Source organism: Sarcophilus harrisii, chromosome 4 (genome assembly GCF_902635505.1).
Source record: "Sarcophilus harrisii chromosome 4, mSarHar1.11, whole genome shotgun sequence".
Lineage (NCBI taxonomy): Eukaryota > Metazoa > Chordata > Mammalia > Dasyuromorphia > Dasyuridae > Sarcophilus > Sarcophilus harrisii.
Window position 1 is genome coordinate 68,095,799 of NC_045429.1, and position 15,743 is coordinate 68,111,541.

The 15,743-nt window shown below is 33.3% G+C and overlaps 1 protein-coding gene across 6 annotated transcripts in view; it reads left to right on the forward strand.

The window, feature by feature from the left end:
- Positions 1 to 15,743, forward strand: part of TDRD5 (tudor domain containing 5) — a 64,026-nt gene that overhangs the window by 19,814 nt on the left and 28,469 nt on the right. For all 6 annotated transcript variants that reach the window (XM_031936967.1, XM_031936964.1, XM_031936966.1 and 3 more), the window contains 9 exons: positions 1,334 to 1,497; positions 2,250 to 2,470; positions 4,215 to 4,427; positions 4,745 to 4,811; positions 5,785 to 5,985; positions 6,503 to 6,655; positions 8,365 to 8,484; positions 8,784 to 8,957; positions 14,058 to 14,204. In XM_031936967.1, coding sequence (XP_031792827.1) covers positions 1,334 to 1,497; positions 2,250 to 2,470; positions 4,215 to 4,427; positions 4,745 to 4,811; positions 5,785 to 5,985; positions 6,503 to 6,655; positions 8,365 to 8,484; positions 8,784 to 8,957; positions 14,058 to 14,204 — 1,460 coding nt within the window. The remainder of the gene's footprint in view (positions 1 to 1,333; positions 1,498 to 2,249; positions 2,471 to 4,214; positions 4,428 to 4,744; positions 4,812 to 5,784; positions 5,986 to 6,502; positions 6,656 to 8,364; positions 8,485 to 8,783; positions 8,958 to 14,057; positions 14,205 to 15,743) is intronic.

Sequence of the window (15,743 nt, forward strand, 5' to 3'; positions counted from 1 at the left end):
TGTCTAAAAACAGGATGCTTTTAAGAAAAATAATGAAAATAAATAAATGAATGAAGTTATATACATATATTTGTAACTTGTGCCATTTAATTTCATTTTGGAATTCAATATGCTAGAATACTTCCGTGGCAAATATCCACATACTTCTTTTAACACATTAACAAACCTAGCTATTTGATTTTATTTTATTGAAATTGTGATGTTTTTGTTAAGAGCAGCCTTGAAAGTTTCACAGCTCTTTGATTCAAAGCGATAAAAACTTTAAATATCAGAGCCAGAAAGAGACATCAGTAGAGAGAGATCATTTAGATAAAGCTCCCACCCCACCCTTTTTTTTCCCCTCCAAACAAATGAGGAAACTGATACTTAGGTGAAATGACTTGATCCAGAAGAGCTAGGACTTGAATTTTGGTCTCAAGAAAATAAAATCCCAAAATTAGCTTTAAGAAATCTACTTTAATGATAAAATCCTACTTATAGCTAATTCCACAAATGCTTTAGAGTTTTTTTTGGCATATATTTTAATGAATAAAGCGCCTTTCATACTCTTAAATTTTGTATCCTTTTGTGTGGTAATAGTTTATTTAGGTAAGGTTTGGGAAAGCAAGAAGTATTTCTGATATTAACAGTATAAAGAGATGAAGAGGATTGATGGCTAATTGCTGCCTAATCTAAGAAGTGAAGAATTGTAAAGAACTCAATTACATCTTAACTTTTCTACCTTCTTCTTGCCTGACATTAGAAAAAAGATTACTGTATAAGCATGAAGAGAAAGAGTTTTTGTTGTATTGTTTATTTTAAAGGAGTTTTTGTCATGTTAACAAAGTATTGTTGCTATGGAGCATTTGCCAAGACATGGAAATATCAGCAATATATGTAAATATTTTATGTTACTAATGGATTTTAGCTATTCTGTTTTATACCTGCTAAAAGTTTGATATTGTTCTTTTTAAGATTTTTCTGGACTTTAGATGGTTCTGAAATGAGAAGTTGTCAGGGAGTAGCGTAAAGCTTAAAGGTATAAGATTTCAAAAGTGCATCTTGAGAATGTTCTGATAAATCTCTTTGTACTACATTTTTTGGTAGGGAATAGTATTTTGTCATAGGGACATCTTTTTATGTGAAATTAGTTGAGAAGAATTTACACATTATGAGGCTATGTCATCTGTAGAAAGTTAGCTTGTATTATAAAAGCAATCACCTGAGTTAAAATGAAATTTAAAAATGGGAAATTTTTGTATAGTACAGTCTCAGGTGCATAGTACAATTCTGACTTTGGCTATTTAAGATATACCTCTTTTACCTTTCAATGATGAATGTTTGGTCCAACTAGATAAGAAAATAGAAGACCAAGCCAGTATGTCCAGTCCCCCTAGAAACTCCCTTTCATCTCCGGATATTAAAGACACTTCCTGGAATTACTCTGTAGAAAAGCATAGAGATATAGAAGAGAAGGTCTGCAAGAAATTCAACCTGATCACAAAGCCTGTGCCCCTGGTGAGTGGAATTTAATAACTTTAATTTTTAGATCTGTAAAAGTAATGTGGATGGTAATTTAAATGAATTAAATTGAACTAAAATACCCTTTTTACAAAGATTTGTTTCTAAAGACAACTTTTCCTTCTGAACATTTTGTTCTGACTGAAGTCATTAAAGGGAGGGCCTGCCATCTTTTAGTCATTGTTTCTGGCTTTTCCTGTTGGCATATAATTTCTTATTTATGGCTGAGGGGTACTTAATTCTTACAATTTTGTGATTTAACCATCATTTGTCAAAATTTGGGTCAGACACTTTGGAATATTTAAAGTTAAGGTACCCCATATGACTACTTTTGGCTTGCTGACTTCAGGCCTCAACAGCAAACGCCAGAATATACCCCTAATGTCTAGGTTACTACTGCTGTGCTCTTTTCTTTCATTTCCCATTAATCCTTTCTATCCTTTTGAACATTCTGGAAGTAATGCAATAGCTTTTTAGTGGGTAGTAGGATAGAGATAGGATGGGATGGGCCTGAATGAAATAAGAATTCCTGTAGAAAAACGTGGTATTTCTAAATAAGAATTAGAAAATTTTCTCATATTGATGATGCCATGAAGCAGTCTGATAGTGTCACCCACTTAAGGTCAGAGAGGGGGTTTACCTGAAAGCACTTTTGAGAAGCAGAATCTTTCTTTTATATACATCACTTTGCTTATCTCATGATTGTAACAGCATTTGGAATTATATTTTTATGTGTATGTTACTTGTAGCATATGGGAATGAAACAATCACAGCTCAACTTGGAGATGTCTGGCTATGAGATACCACCAGATGCTGTGCAGAACAGGAAACTCTGCAGCCTTCCTCCATTAGACAGCAGCACCCTTGTCGGGGTCTTTGTAGAATACATCATCTCTCCTAGTCAGTTTTATATTCGAATCTATAGCAGGGATTCATCTGAGTTATTAGAAGACATGATGATTGAAATGAGGTAAGAAACAAGATTATTTGCCTGAATTTTTTCTCCACTTGAAATTGTTTCAATTTAGTATTCAAGTCTTTTATTACTAAATCCTACTACAAAATTTTGCTCAGTTTTCTTCATTTAATGCTGCCTTGATTTGTATTCTAATTTTTTTGAGATTATCTCAAGATATGATAATAGCCTTCCATATACAGTGATAATTACATAGTTAGGTACTACACAGTGGATGGAACACTGGGCCCTGGAGTCAGGAAGACCTGAATTCAAATTCACCTTTAGGCATTTATTGCCTGTGTGATGCTGGGCAAGTAACTTAACCTGAATTTGCCTCAATTTCTTCATCTGTAATATAGAAATCATAGTACTACCTACCTTAAAGAATTGCATTTTAACAGTGCCTGGGACATTATAGGTATTTAATAAACACTTATTCTATTCCCTTGTTCCTAATCATAAAATATTAATATTATCTAACTGAATAACACATTTAGGAACAGAAAACCATTACCTCTTGGTATTCTTTTGCATTTTGGGTCATCTCTAATATAAGGAAGTTCTTTCTTTTGAATCAAAATACCTCCTTCTAACTTCTACTTGTTGACCCTACTTCTATTGATTTAAGCAAAACAAGTCTCATTCTCTTCCACATGAGAATTCATTATATCTTTGAAGTTTACAATCATGTTACTCTTTTCTTTTCCAGGACAAACATACGTATGTTCACTTTACTTGACCCTTTTATGCAGTGTGTTGAATTTCCACCCTCATCATTTTGGTCACTATTTTCTGTAAATACTCTTATTTTTTCAGTGTGTCTTCTAAAATTTGAAAACTAGAACTAAAAGCATTCAAATCTGATCAGTCCATAGCATGATGATAAACTTTTTCTCTGGATGTTTTTTATGTTTCTCCCTATTAAATTTTTATCTTAAAACTTTATCTTTTGATTGAAAATATTTCTAGAATTTTATGTTCATATATTCATTACATGTCATAATTTAATATTCCCACAAGTTTTGTCAATAAAGTAGGCATTCAGTAAATTCATATTGAGTGAATCCTCTGCCTGTGATACTGTTCATAAATTGCTTTATATTATTTATTAATACTGCCTTATTTCTTGTTAGTCAGTATAGAGAGTCTTAAATTGGAAAATTCTCTTTATCAAAACAGATCAGAACTTTTTACCTTATAGTCTTGAAGAGATCCTTCTGGCTTCAAGGCCAACTCTCCATCTACTATACCATATTGCCTCTCTGAAATCAGAAATTTGGATTTAAAAAGAAATTTCTGGTAGGTTTTTCTTTTTTAGAGAATTCTGAAGAGGGAAGAGATTTGTCTAGTAAAAGAAGTTCAATTAAATGAGACAGGTATTATGATGTAGTAAGTTTAGAAACTGGGAAGAGCTGAGTTTGAGTCCTACTTCTAGGACAAAGTCATTTAACCTTTTAATGCTTTAGGCAACTCTAGGTCTCTTTAAGTTCTGATTTCCAAAGACGTGCTAACCAGAATTGGTAAGAGTTCATTACTATGTCAATGAAGTTAGAGGTCTCATCCCTGTCCCTAAAGAAAACAACTTGGGGAAACTACAGTATATCCTCCTTCATTATTTACCTAACTATAGGATACCCTCCTTCATTATCTACCTAGATTTCTCTGCTCATGAAACACAGAATAAAAACTGTTTGTGATTTCTTTCATGATTTTTGTTTTGTTTTGTTTTGGTTTTTTTTTTTTTGGAATTTTGCAGGCGCTGCTATTCCAATCAGCTAGTATCTGATCGCTATATCATGCCAGAATCTTTTATCCAACCTGGCCATCTTTGTTGTGTAAGGATTTCTGAGGATAAATGGTGGTACCGAGTCATTATTCACCGAGTTCTTGGGAAGCAAGAAGTTGAGGTGTTCTACCCTGATTTTGGAAATTTGGGAACTGTTCAAAAGTCTTCTCTGAGGTTTCTCAAGTAAGTTAACAGATCTGACCAGTTAAGGCTGGAAAGGTGTTCTCTGTGGATTCTTTTAAATTTACCTCTAGACCCCTATATTTCTTTATTGGGACCAGACTTTAGATAAAGCATTGTTACTATGTTTCATAGATATGTCTATATTACTCACTTGCTTTTGTATGTCTCATTGTCCTTTAGTGAATGGGTTATGAGATTAACTACCATTAGATTAGCTTTTTGGGGGGATGATTAATCAGCATTATTAAATTATAGGGCTAAGACTATACATTTTAAAAAATGGACTAAGTAGCCTTCAATTTGGATTTCTTTTATAGGTGCTGCTATATCAAGCTTCCTGCTCAGGCCATTCCTTGTTCCCTGGCTTGGGTGAGACCCATAGAGGTATGTATATATGTACATAGCTTATTTTAACATTGTAAAATTCTTCATTTTAAGAACAGTAAAACTTGATTAGAATAATTGGGCTTCCTTTTTCACATAAGTCTGTTTAAAATTAATTTTTTTTCTGGTCACAAGCACCGGATAAGGAGTAAGACTTTGTTTTGGTTGTGCTGGGTGGTTTACCCACTGTATCACATTGTCCCCTTGATGAAGGACTGCTGTGGGGGCCTCTTTTGCAGCATAAACTGATATTTCCAAGGGTTTTTGAGTGACTCTTTCAACCACATTGAATAAAGCCAGTTCAACCTCAAAAAAAAATTAATTTTTTAAAGCCTGAACTTAAAGAATAAACAGAAGAAGTTACAACTAGATCAGTAAGGTAGACCTTGAGATATGCTTTAATGAATAAGAATCTAGACCTGAAAAGGGAGTTAGGTCATGCAAGGCAAATTCTTTATTTTGTAGATAAACTAGACTTTGGAGTGACTTGTTGGCAACTTCTTAAGTGACACATAAACAGAACTAAGATAAGCCTCTTGAATCCCAGTTTAGCTCTTTCCATTGTACTGCAGTGTATAGTTTCAGTGGCAGTATGTATTAAACATTTAATAAAGGATTTTTTCCTAATGTTTGTTGTTCATTTAAGGAACTATTTTAAGTTATGAATTATCCTTAGTTTGATAGACTTTTTAAGTTTAGATTCAGATTTTGCCTGCTGAACAGTCCCTTTATGTTGATGATTTACTAGGAGTAGTGCTGTCTTGTTTGTGGAAGGAAAAACATAATTAACATAGCTCTAAAGTTATGAGACAGTGACTACAGACAGACTCAGTTTTAGTTTATAGAGGCACCTCATGCAAACTTTTTTTACTGGTTTCTGGTTTGTCTTACCCAACTCTAGACAAATAGAAACACATAGTGACTCACCTATAAATCTTTTGTGGTTAATCTCACTGGTCAACTCTTGTTGCAGGAGCATTGGACGCCCCAAGCAATTTTGCAATTCCAGAAGCTGTGTGGCTTGAAGCCATTGGTGGGAGTAGTGGATGAGTATGTTGATGGAGTCCTCAACCTCTTTTTGTGTGATACATCCTCAAATGAAGACATCTATTTTCATCATGTCCTGAGAGCAGAAGGCCATGCCATTGTCTGCCGAGAAAATGTCCCATCTAAGGTAGATAGTAAGTCTACTTTGTAAACCTGACTTTAGGTGCAGCAGTAGAATTTCTACTTTGCTTAAGTGCAAATTTTCAAATGATAACTGTCTAGGTGGATGGAATGGATAGAACACTGGACCTGAAGTCAGGAAGACTTGAGTGCATATCCAGTCTTAGGCACTAGCTGTATGTTTCTGGGCAGGTTACTGTACCTCTCCTTGTCTGTTTCCTCAGCTGTAAAATGATTATTAATAGCATTTACCTTCTAGAGTTGTTGGAAGGATCAATGAGATGATATTTGTAAAGTTCCTGGCACATAGCAGATGCCATATAAATGTTTATTCCCTTCCCATAGACTTCATATATTGTGACCTGACTTTACTCTCCAGGATACATTCTTATTTATTAACTTATAAGTTGTTATTTGTTAAGTTAAATTAATAACCTAATATTTTATTGCTTGAAAAGTATGACTTAACTACTTCATTTGTAATTTATTTTCTTGACTAATTGTGTCTTGTGTTTAAATCCCAGGGTTTCAGAGAGCTCAACCCCTTAGCCTTGTATACAAAATGCAGTCCAAGGCCTGAAGAACCTGGTTTGACAGAACTAGGTCTTCCTTCTCATCAGCATTATTTTAATGAGGACAGAGAAATAACAAGCCCAGAAAATGAATTGATACCTCTGGTAGGAAGCTTAATAAAAAAAAAAAAATACCTTATTTCAAACTATTCATCTTACAGGATCCTGTTCTAATCTAGCTACTTTCTTCATTTGCATTCCTGCTCTCCCTGTACCTTTGCTTGCAAAATTCTTTTTTTTTTTTTTTTTTTTTTTTTCTCTTTCATCATTACAGTAGTTTGCTTCCTCTGAGATCCAGCCCGCATTACTTTTTCCGGAAACCTTAGCCTTTAGCATTTTCCACCCAGTAGTCTTTTCTGTTATAGTATCTCTTATACAAGCTAGAGCTTACTCCCTAATTTTCATTTTCATTCCATGCAAGGTCTTTTCATCCTGCTGCTTACTGAATAAGAATAATATAGCAAAAACCTACTATTCTGGCAATTAGGAGACTTGGGTCTTAGACCCAGTTCTATGACTTCGCTAACCTTTGTGCTGCCCTAAGGAAATCACGTAAGCCTTAGGAGAGTGCTGATTTTACAATTGTTTATCATCGTGCAAAATCTATATTTTTAAAAACTTTGTAAGGTTTTTTTTCTCTCTCTGAATGTATCATAAAAATGTCTCCATGTGTGAACTTCTGGTGATTTTAAAAGAGAATAATATAAATTATCTCTAATTATTTAGGATACCTTTATGGATTGATAGAAAAAGGACCAGAGTAGTATAACAATATTCCTTTGAAAGCTTCATATTACCATTATAGTATAATGTGAATGTTTACCACCACATTTTCTAAAAGCAGATTTTAATTTATTTTTACTTTACTTCAAAATGAATGTTGGTGCTCTTACGTTTTCTGAAAACTAAATTGTTGAGCTTTGTTTCTTTGATATTGAATCAAAAGGACTTTATTTCTTTTTCTTCCCAGTTGTAACAGTCTTAAAATTGCACAAAATTAACATGATTGATGTGAACATAAGGCCATGTCATAAGAGAGTGTCTAATCTTTAAGGAGGCAATGTTTAATCTTTTTTTGTTTAGCATGTTTTTTTAAAGCATTTTCTTTTAATATTATGAACTTAAGTATGTAGAGAAAGAAAAGATGATTATACAAGACTATAATATTACATATAGTAATATTTTGTATATGTATGTACATATAAATTGGTATATATATATATACATGTGTATGTATATATGTTATATCATACTGTAAACTTCTTTTACAGGATTATATATGTTGTATAATATTGTAAATTTCTTTTATAAGATTACAATGTTACATATAGTAATATTTAATATATGCAGATATAAATTTATATATATACATGTGTATGATGTTGTGATACTGTTGTGTGATACCATAACGTTTTTTACATAGTTTTTTTAAAAAAATTGTGTGCATGTGTATATGTGCATGTAAAATTAGCAGTGCTTAATTCTGTGACTCGTATCAGCGCAGGTAAAATGACCTGGTACAGAAGCTATGTCGTCTTTGTTGTATCTCAACTTCCCTTTCAAAATTTTAAGTTTGCAATAAACTATATCTCAAATATGGATGGATTCATTTAGAGATGCACCTGACTACCATTTGTAGTTCCTAGTTCATAAGTTGATTTATTGTAACTGATATCAGAGATATAAGAAAAAACAGCATTTGTTTGAATACAATGGCTTTCCAGTTTGGGGTGTGCTGTGGGCTTCTTATTTTAACATAAGTGTAGCCCGTGATGTAGAAAAAATAGAAGATGCTTCTCTTTGCTGTCTTGTAGAGAGGTGCTGGTGACCGCACATCTATCAGCTACTTGGAACCTGAAGCGGAGATGCTCTTTCTAGGCTCAGACATAGGTTCCCCAGAAGCCCAGGATGAAGACTGCCAAGAAAGCCAAGAGGTACCTGGGACCCAACAGGCAGTGGGGGGAGAAAAGGATGTTGCCCAAGATGGGTTGGAGGGAGTGCTGGCTGAAGGGGTATGGGATAAGAAGCAGCTATGAAGGGACCAGGATGTCCCGGAAGCATGGTGCACAGGCCCTGGGGCATGGAGCAGCTCGCACTGCGGCCCTCAGGGCCCCAGCCAGCATGCAAAGCAAAGATGGCCACCAGGTCTTTAAGCAGCATAGACCTAAGCAGGTCCTGAAACGGGCGATCAGGCAGAGTTGGTTTTTATTTTTTTTCTTTGATTCCTCTTCAGCTCGAGTATCCCATTGAGATGCCGTACCTTGAGTCCGTGTCTATAGGTGATGATGTGTGGGACGAAAACTGGCTGCCTCTGCAGAGTGACAGAGAGAAGAGAAATGGGAACGCCGCACTCCTGTTTACTTCAGGACGGAAGCAGTGTCAGCCGTGCCAAGAGTCACTGCAGAAGGTCAGAGCTTGGGGAGGAGAGACGGATATTTCAGTGTAGCCACAAGGCCATGTTGTCGTAGATTCAGCTCATACTTATCAACCTCTTTTCATAAGATGCATAATGAATTTTCTTTTGTCAACAGTTGCTAACAGAGAAAGTGTGGCTATAAATATTTTTGTTCAAATGGGTCCTTTTCCTTTTTCTTGATCTCTTTGGGATACAGACCTAGCAGTGGTATTGCAGGGTTAAAGGGGATGCACAGTTTTATAGCCCTTTGGGCATAATTCCAGATTGTTCTCTAGAATGGTTGGATTATTTCACAACTCTACCAGCAGTGAATTAATGTCTTAATTTTTCCACATTCTCTCCAGCAATTGTAATTTTTCTTTTGTGATATGTTAGCACTCTATTATACCTAATCAGTAGTGATTTTTTTTTTTGTGACTGTTGATAGCTTTGATTTTTTATCTGAAAATTGCTTATTCGTATTCTTTGGCCATTTATGAATTTGGGGAGTGGCTTTAATTTTTATAAATTGGATTGAGTTCCCTACATATTTAAGAAATGAGACCCTAATCAGAGAAATTTGCTGTGAGATAATTTTTTAAGTTCAAGTACTCAGAATTACCTATTTCACTTTCCATAATCCTCTTTTTTTCTTTTTTGGTCATAAATTCTTTCCTAATTCATATATATGACAGGTACATTTTTCCATGCTCCCTTAATTTACTTGAGATGTCTGTACTTCTTTGTCTAAATCATTTGTCCATTTTGACTATATTTTAGTATATTTTATGAGATGTTCATCTCTGCCTAGTTATCGTTTTTTACTTTCCCAGAAATTTTTGTAAAGATGGTGAGTTCTTTACCCCAAAAACTTGAATCTTAGGGTTTATCAAACCTTATATTACAATATATTTACTATTGTTGTATTGTATGCTTAAATCTACTTTACTTATCTATCATTTTAGATTAATTGAGCCAGAATTGTCATTTTTATTTTATTGGCTCAGCCTTACTTGATTGAGCAAATAACATTTAACTAGTTAATCAGATTTGTCTTTACTTCTGTGAAAAATATTTTGTAATTGTGTTCACATAAACCTTGGGTTTGTCTTGGCACGTATTTTATATTGTCTTCCATTATTTTAATGGAATTTCTCTATCTCTGGCTGCTGAGTTTTGTTGGTAATATATAGAAATGCAGATGATTTATATGGGTTTGTTTTATATCCTACAACTTTGTGCTGAGGTTATTAGGTTTTTTTTTTCAATTAGTTTATTTGATTCTTGAGGATTTTCTAAGTATATCAATCACATCTGCAAAGAATGATAGTTTTGTTTGCTCATTTTCTTAGATTCCTTTAATTTTTTCTTGTCTTATTGCTATAGCTAGCAATTCTACTACATTACTAAATAAGGTAGTAATAATGGACATGTTGTTTCACTCTAGATTTTATTTAAAGGTTTCAGGTTTATTGCCCTTGCAGATAATGCTTGCTCTTGGTATTAGGTAGCTAAGGCTTGTCAGAAAAGCTCCATTTATTCTTATGCTTTCTAATGTTTTTAATAGGAATGGGTATTGTAGTTTAATAGGAATGGGTGTTGTAGTTGATGTTTTTCAGCATCTATTGAGATAATCATTTAATTTTAACTGTTTATTATAGTTGATAGGATCAGTATTGATCATAGTGGTATGTCCATTATACTATCATTCTTTGCATTGTCTTGCTAAGAAGAGCAGTGTCATTCACAGCTGATCATCTCACAACATTACTATTACTTAGTACATAGTACATTTCACTTTTTTAGCTCATGAAGAACTTTCCAGGTTTTTCTGATACCATCCTACTCATTATTTCTTATAGAACAATAATATTCCTTCATAATCACATACCACAATTTATTCAATTTTTTCCCAGTTGATGGGCATTCCCTCAATTTTCAATTTTTTTGTCCTGAGGAAAAAGCTGCTATATTTTTCCTTCTGTTTTTTAACCTTTTGGGGGGATTCATGCCTCGTTGTGGCATTGTAAAGTCAAAGAATATATATGATTTTTATAACCCATATCTTTCTTTCAATTTCAATTGGGGAATGGCTTTTTTAAAAAAATAAATTTGACACTCAGTTCCCTATACATTTTAAGAAATGAAGTCTTCATCAGAAAAACTTCAAAATTCTTTTCAAAATTACTACTGCTAAAACTGTATATCCCCTCTGTTTATTCTTTTTTCCTTTCATTTTGTCCCTCTTCAGAAGTGTTTTGCTTCTAACCAGTCCCTTCCCCATTGTGCTTTCTCTTCTAGCACTCTTCTTCCTTCTTGTATCCCCTTCTCCTCTTACTTTCCTGCAGGGTGAGATAGATTTCTACATTCATATGTTGTTATATTATGTTATGTTATTTCCTCTTTGAGCCAGTTCTCATGAAAATCATTCCTCTTCTCCTTCCCCTTCCCCTCTTCCTATCCATTGTAAAGCTTTTTCTTGCCTCTTTTATGGCAGATAATATATACCATTCCACTTTTCTCTTTATCTTTCTCCTAGTACATTCCTTTCTCACTCCTTGATTTTATTTTTTAGATATCCCTCAATATTCAGTTCACACCTGTGCCCTCTTGTCTTGATTTCTCTCTGTCTTTTCTCTCTCTGTATATGTATGTGTGTGTGTGTGTATATATATATATATATATATATATATATATGTATGTATGTATATTTCTTCTGTCCAACTGCCAGAATAATTAGAAAGTTCTTATGAGTTAGTTACAAGTATCATCTTCCCATGTAGGAATATAAACAGATAAACTTTGCTAAATCCCTTATTTCCCTTATCTTGATTACCTCCTTATGCTTCTCCTGAATCATATATTTGAAAATCACATTTTCTATTCAGGTCTGGTCTTTTCATCACAAATAGTTGAAAGTTCTCTATTTCATTGACTATCTACCTTTTCTCCTGAACAAACATACTCATTTTTTTCTGAGTAGGTGATTCTTGATTGTAATCCTAGCTTCATTACTCTCCAGAATTTTATATTCTAAGCCCTCTGATGCTTTAATGTAAATGCTGCTAAATCTTGTGTTATCCTGACTGTGGCTCCAGTACACTTGTTTGTTTCTCTGAATGCTTAAAAGTATTTTCTTTTTTTCCTGTGAGTTCCAGAATTTGGTTATAATATTTCTGGGAGTTTTCATCTTGAAATCTCTTTCAGGAAGTAATCAGTAGATTCTTTTCAAATTCTATTTTACCCCCTGGTTCTAGAATATCAGGACAGTTTTCATTGATAATTTCTTGAAAGATGACATCACCCTACATCTGTAAAAATGTTTGTGGCAGCCCTTTTCATAGTGGCAAAAAACTGGAAACTGAGTGGATGCTCATCAGTTGGAGAATGGCTGAATAAGTTATGGTATATGAATGTTACGGAATATTGTTCTGTAAGAAATGACCAGCAGGATGATTTGAAGCCTGGAGAGACTTACATCAATTGATGCTAAGTGAAATGAGTAGAACCAGGAGAACATTGTACGTGGCAACAAGAAGATTATATGAAGATCAATTCTGATGGATGGGGCTCTTCTCAACAATGAGATGATTGAGGCCAGTTCCAATGATCTTGTGATGAAGAGAGCCATCTGTACCCAGAGAGACAACTGTGGGAACTGAGTGTGGATCACAACAGTAAAAACATTTTCACTCTTTTTGTTGTGGTTTGCTTGAATTTTATTTTTTTCTCATTTTTTCCTTTTTGATCTGATTTTTCTTGTGCAACAAGATAATTGTACAAATATATATGCCTATATTGAATTTAACATATATTTTTACCATGTTTTAACATATATTGGATTATTTGCTATTTAGGGAAGGGGGGGTTTGGAGGACGGGGGGAAAATTGGAACACAAGGTTTTTCAAGGGTCAGTGTTGAAAAATCATTTTTTATATGTTGTGAAAATTAAAAAACTTCAATAAAAAATAAAGGTTAAAAAAATGACATCCAGGCTCTTTTTTTTGGTCATGGCTTTTAGATAGATACCAAAAACTTTTAAGTTATGACTCCTGGATCTATTTTCCAGAAGAGTTGTTTTTCCAGGGAGATATTTCACAGTTTTCGATTTTTTTCATTGTTTTGGTTTTGTTTTGTTGTATCTTGATTTCTCACAAAGTCATTAGCTTCCATATGGTCAATTCCAATTTCTAAGGAATTATTTTCCTCAGTGAGCTTTTATACCTCCTTTCCCATTTGACTAATTTGCTTTTTAAGACATTCTCCATTAGTTTTTTGTATTTTCTTTTGTATCACTCTCTTTTCTCTTTCCATTTTTTTCTCTACTACTTTTACTTGATTTTCGAAATCCCTTTTGAGTTCTTCCATGATCCAATACCAATTCTTATTTTTCTTGGAGACTTTGGATGTTGGAGCTTTGACTTTAATATTATCTTCTGAGGATGTATCTTGATCTACCATGTGTAACCATAGTAGCTTTCTATGGTTGGAATATGTTTTTATTATTTATTCATTTTCTTAGCCTATTTTTCTTTAAAATTTTTAAAATTTCTTCCTGATGTATTCATGAAGAAAAGTCCTTAGTAAATAGCTCCTTCATATGTCTTTTTTAAAAACTATTTTCAAGATAGTTGAACATGATAGCCAAAATAAAAAATTACATAGAACTGAAAAGATCTATTTCAAGAATTGCTTTCACTTGTCTGTGATCCAGGTATTCCAATTAACTGGCTTGAACCTGCAAATAAACTCAACAGAAATGAATTATATTTGAACCAGGAAGTGTTGATGGATTTATATGTATTCAGAGAGTTACAATCAAATTGCTGAATTTTCTCTTCAGTCATTTTTAACAAGATTGGGTATTTTAAATGAAATTGAATGTAATATTCTGGGATTATAGTAATGGATAACATGCCTATCAGAAAGGAGAAATAATTTCCTATTACAGGCTGGCTTTTCCATGCCTGTCATTACAATTTATTCTTTTGCTTAAGATATACAGCTTTTTTTGCTTCTTTTTTTTTTTTTAACTTTCTAAAAGATATCCTTCTTCCTGGTTTAATTGGTACTTGACCTTATTTTGCATGCAATTACTTTTTTACATATAGGAATGGTGTTCTGCTGCTGAAGAACTGTGGAATGCTGCATGGCAGCATTCTGAGTCAGAGAATGATATGAAGATTGAACTTAAAACATCAGAATTTCAGGAACAGGATGCTCAGGAAACTATCACTGACATAGCCAAGAGCCACAAGGTAAATACCTGATATTATTACAAGTTTGCATTTCTGCAATATTTTAAATTTTTTTTACAAATAAAATTCTTCCTAGATCTTTGCCTTTCCTGCAGTTGATAAGAGTAAATACTAATAAGAAAAATATAAATTTGATTTCACAAATAGCTTACTGCCGTTGAACTTGCTATTTTGTGATTTTACTTGTATAGGTCTTTAAATCATTGCATAAATTAACATAGCTAATAATCTTTTTGAAAGACAAAATTAGGCCTAGAATTATAGAAAACCTCAAAAAATCGGAATTCATTGCTTTTGGGAAAGAAAAATGGTCTTTCTCAGCCTTACCTAACCCTGTGAAAATATTCAATTTATATGTGTTGCTAGCTCATAACATTGTTTTGTTTCATCATGCCTTGGTAGTGGGCACCAACATTGATACAAAGCACAACTGATTGATATTGTTCAGATATCTCAAGGACATCTTAAAAGCAGTTGAAAAATATTTCTGATTAATGAGGGTTGATAGGAATTCTATTGTCTTAGTACTTTGTCATATTAGTAAAGAGGATATAAGTTAAAGCAACTTGTTCACTGCAAATTTAGGATGGGTTTCCTATAGTATTTTTTTGCTTTTCTATAGTATTTTATTTTTCCAATTACAAGTAAAGATAGTTTTCAACATTCATTTTTGTAAGATTTTGAGTTCCAGAATTTATAGTCATTTTGAGTAGATTATAATATTAAAAAAAAAAACTAACTCATCAGGTGAAATCAATGAAAACAGAATCATGGTCTACTATATATGGCAGACTGCTTCAGAAATATAGATTACTTAAGAACACATTGCTTGAGAACAAAATAGATGTAATTATTGGACTGATTATGTGGTTTTTATAATAGTACATTATGTATGGACTAGCAAGGGTTTCATAAAAAGAAGTATAACAAATAGGTCCCAATTTTTTAAAAAACAGTAGACATTTTTAAGCACCTCTGTGCTGAACACTGCTAAATGTTGAGAATACAAAAAAAGAGGTAAAAGTCCCTGCTTTCAAAGAGCTTACAATCCAGTGAAGGAGACAACAAATCAAAAAAATAGGATAAATAGGAAATAAGAAGGAAAGCACTGGAAGTAAGAGAGATTTAGAGTAAGAGAAGAGAGAAATACCAATGGAGCAGTAATGAACTGAACCAACTACGCCCAGAGAAAGAACTCTGGGTGATGACTAAAAACCATTACATTGAATTCCCAATCCCTATATTTATGCCCACCTGCATTTTTGATTTCCTTCACAAGCTAATTGTACAATATTTCAGAGTCTGATTCTTTTTATACAGCAAAATAACGTTTTGGTCATGTATACTTATTGTGTATCTAATTTATATTTTAATATATTTAACATCTATCTACTGGTCATCCTGCCATCTAGGGGAGGGGATGGGGGGTAAGAGGTAAAAAATTGGAACAAGAGGTTTGGCAGTTGTTAACACTGTAAAGTTACCCATGTATATAACCTGTAAATAAAAGGCTATTAAATAAAAAAAAAGAGAGAGAAG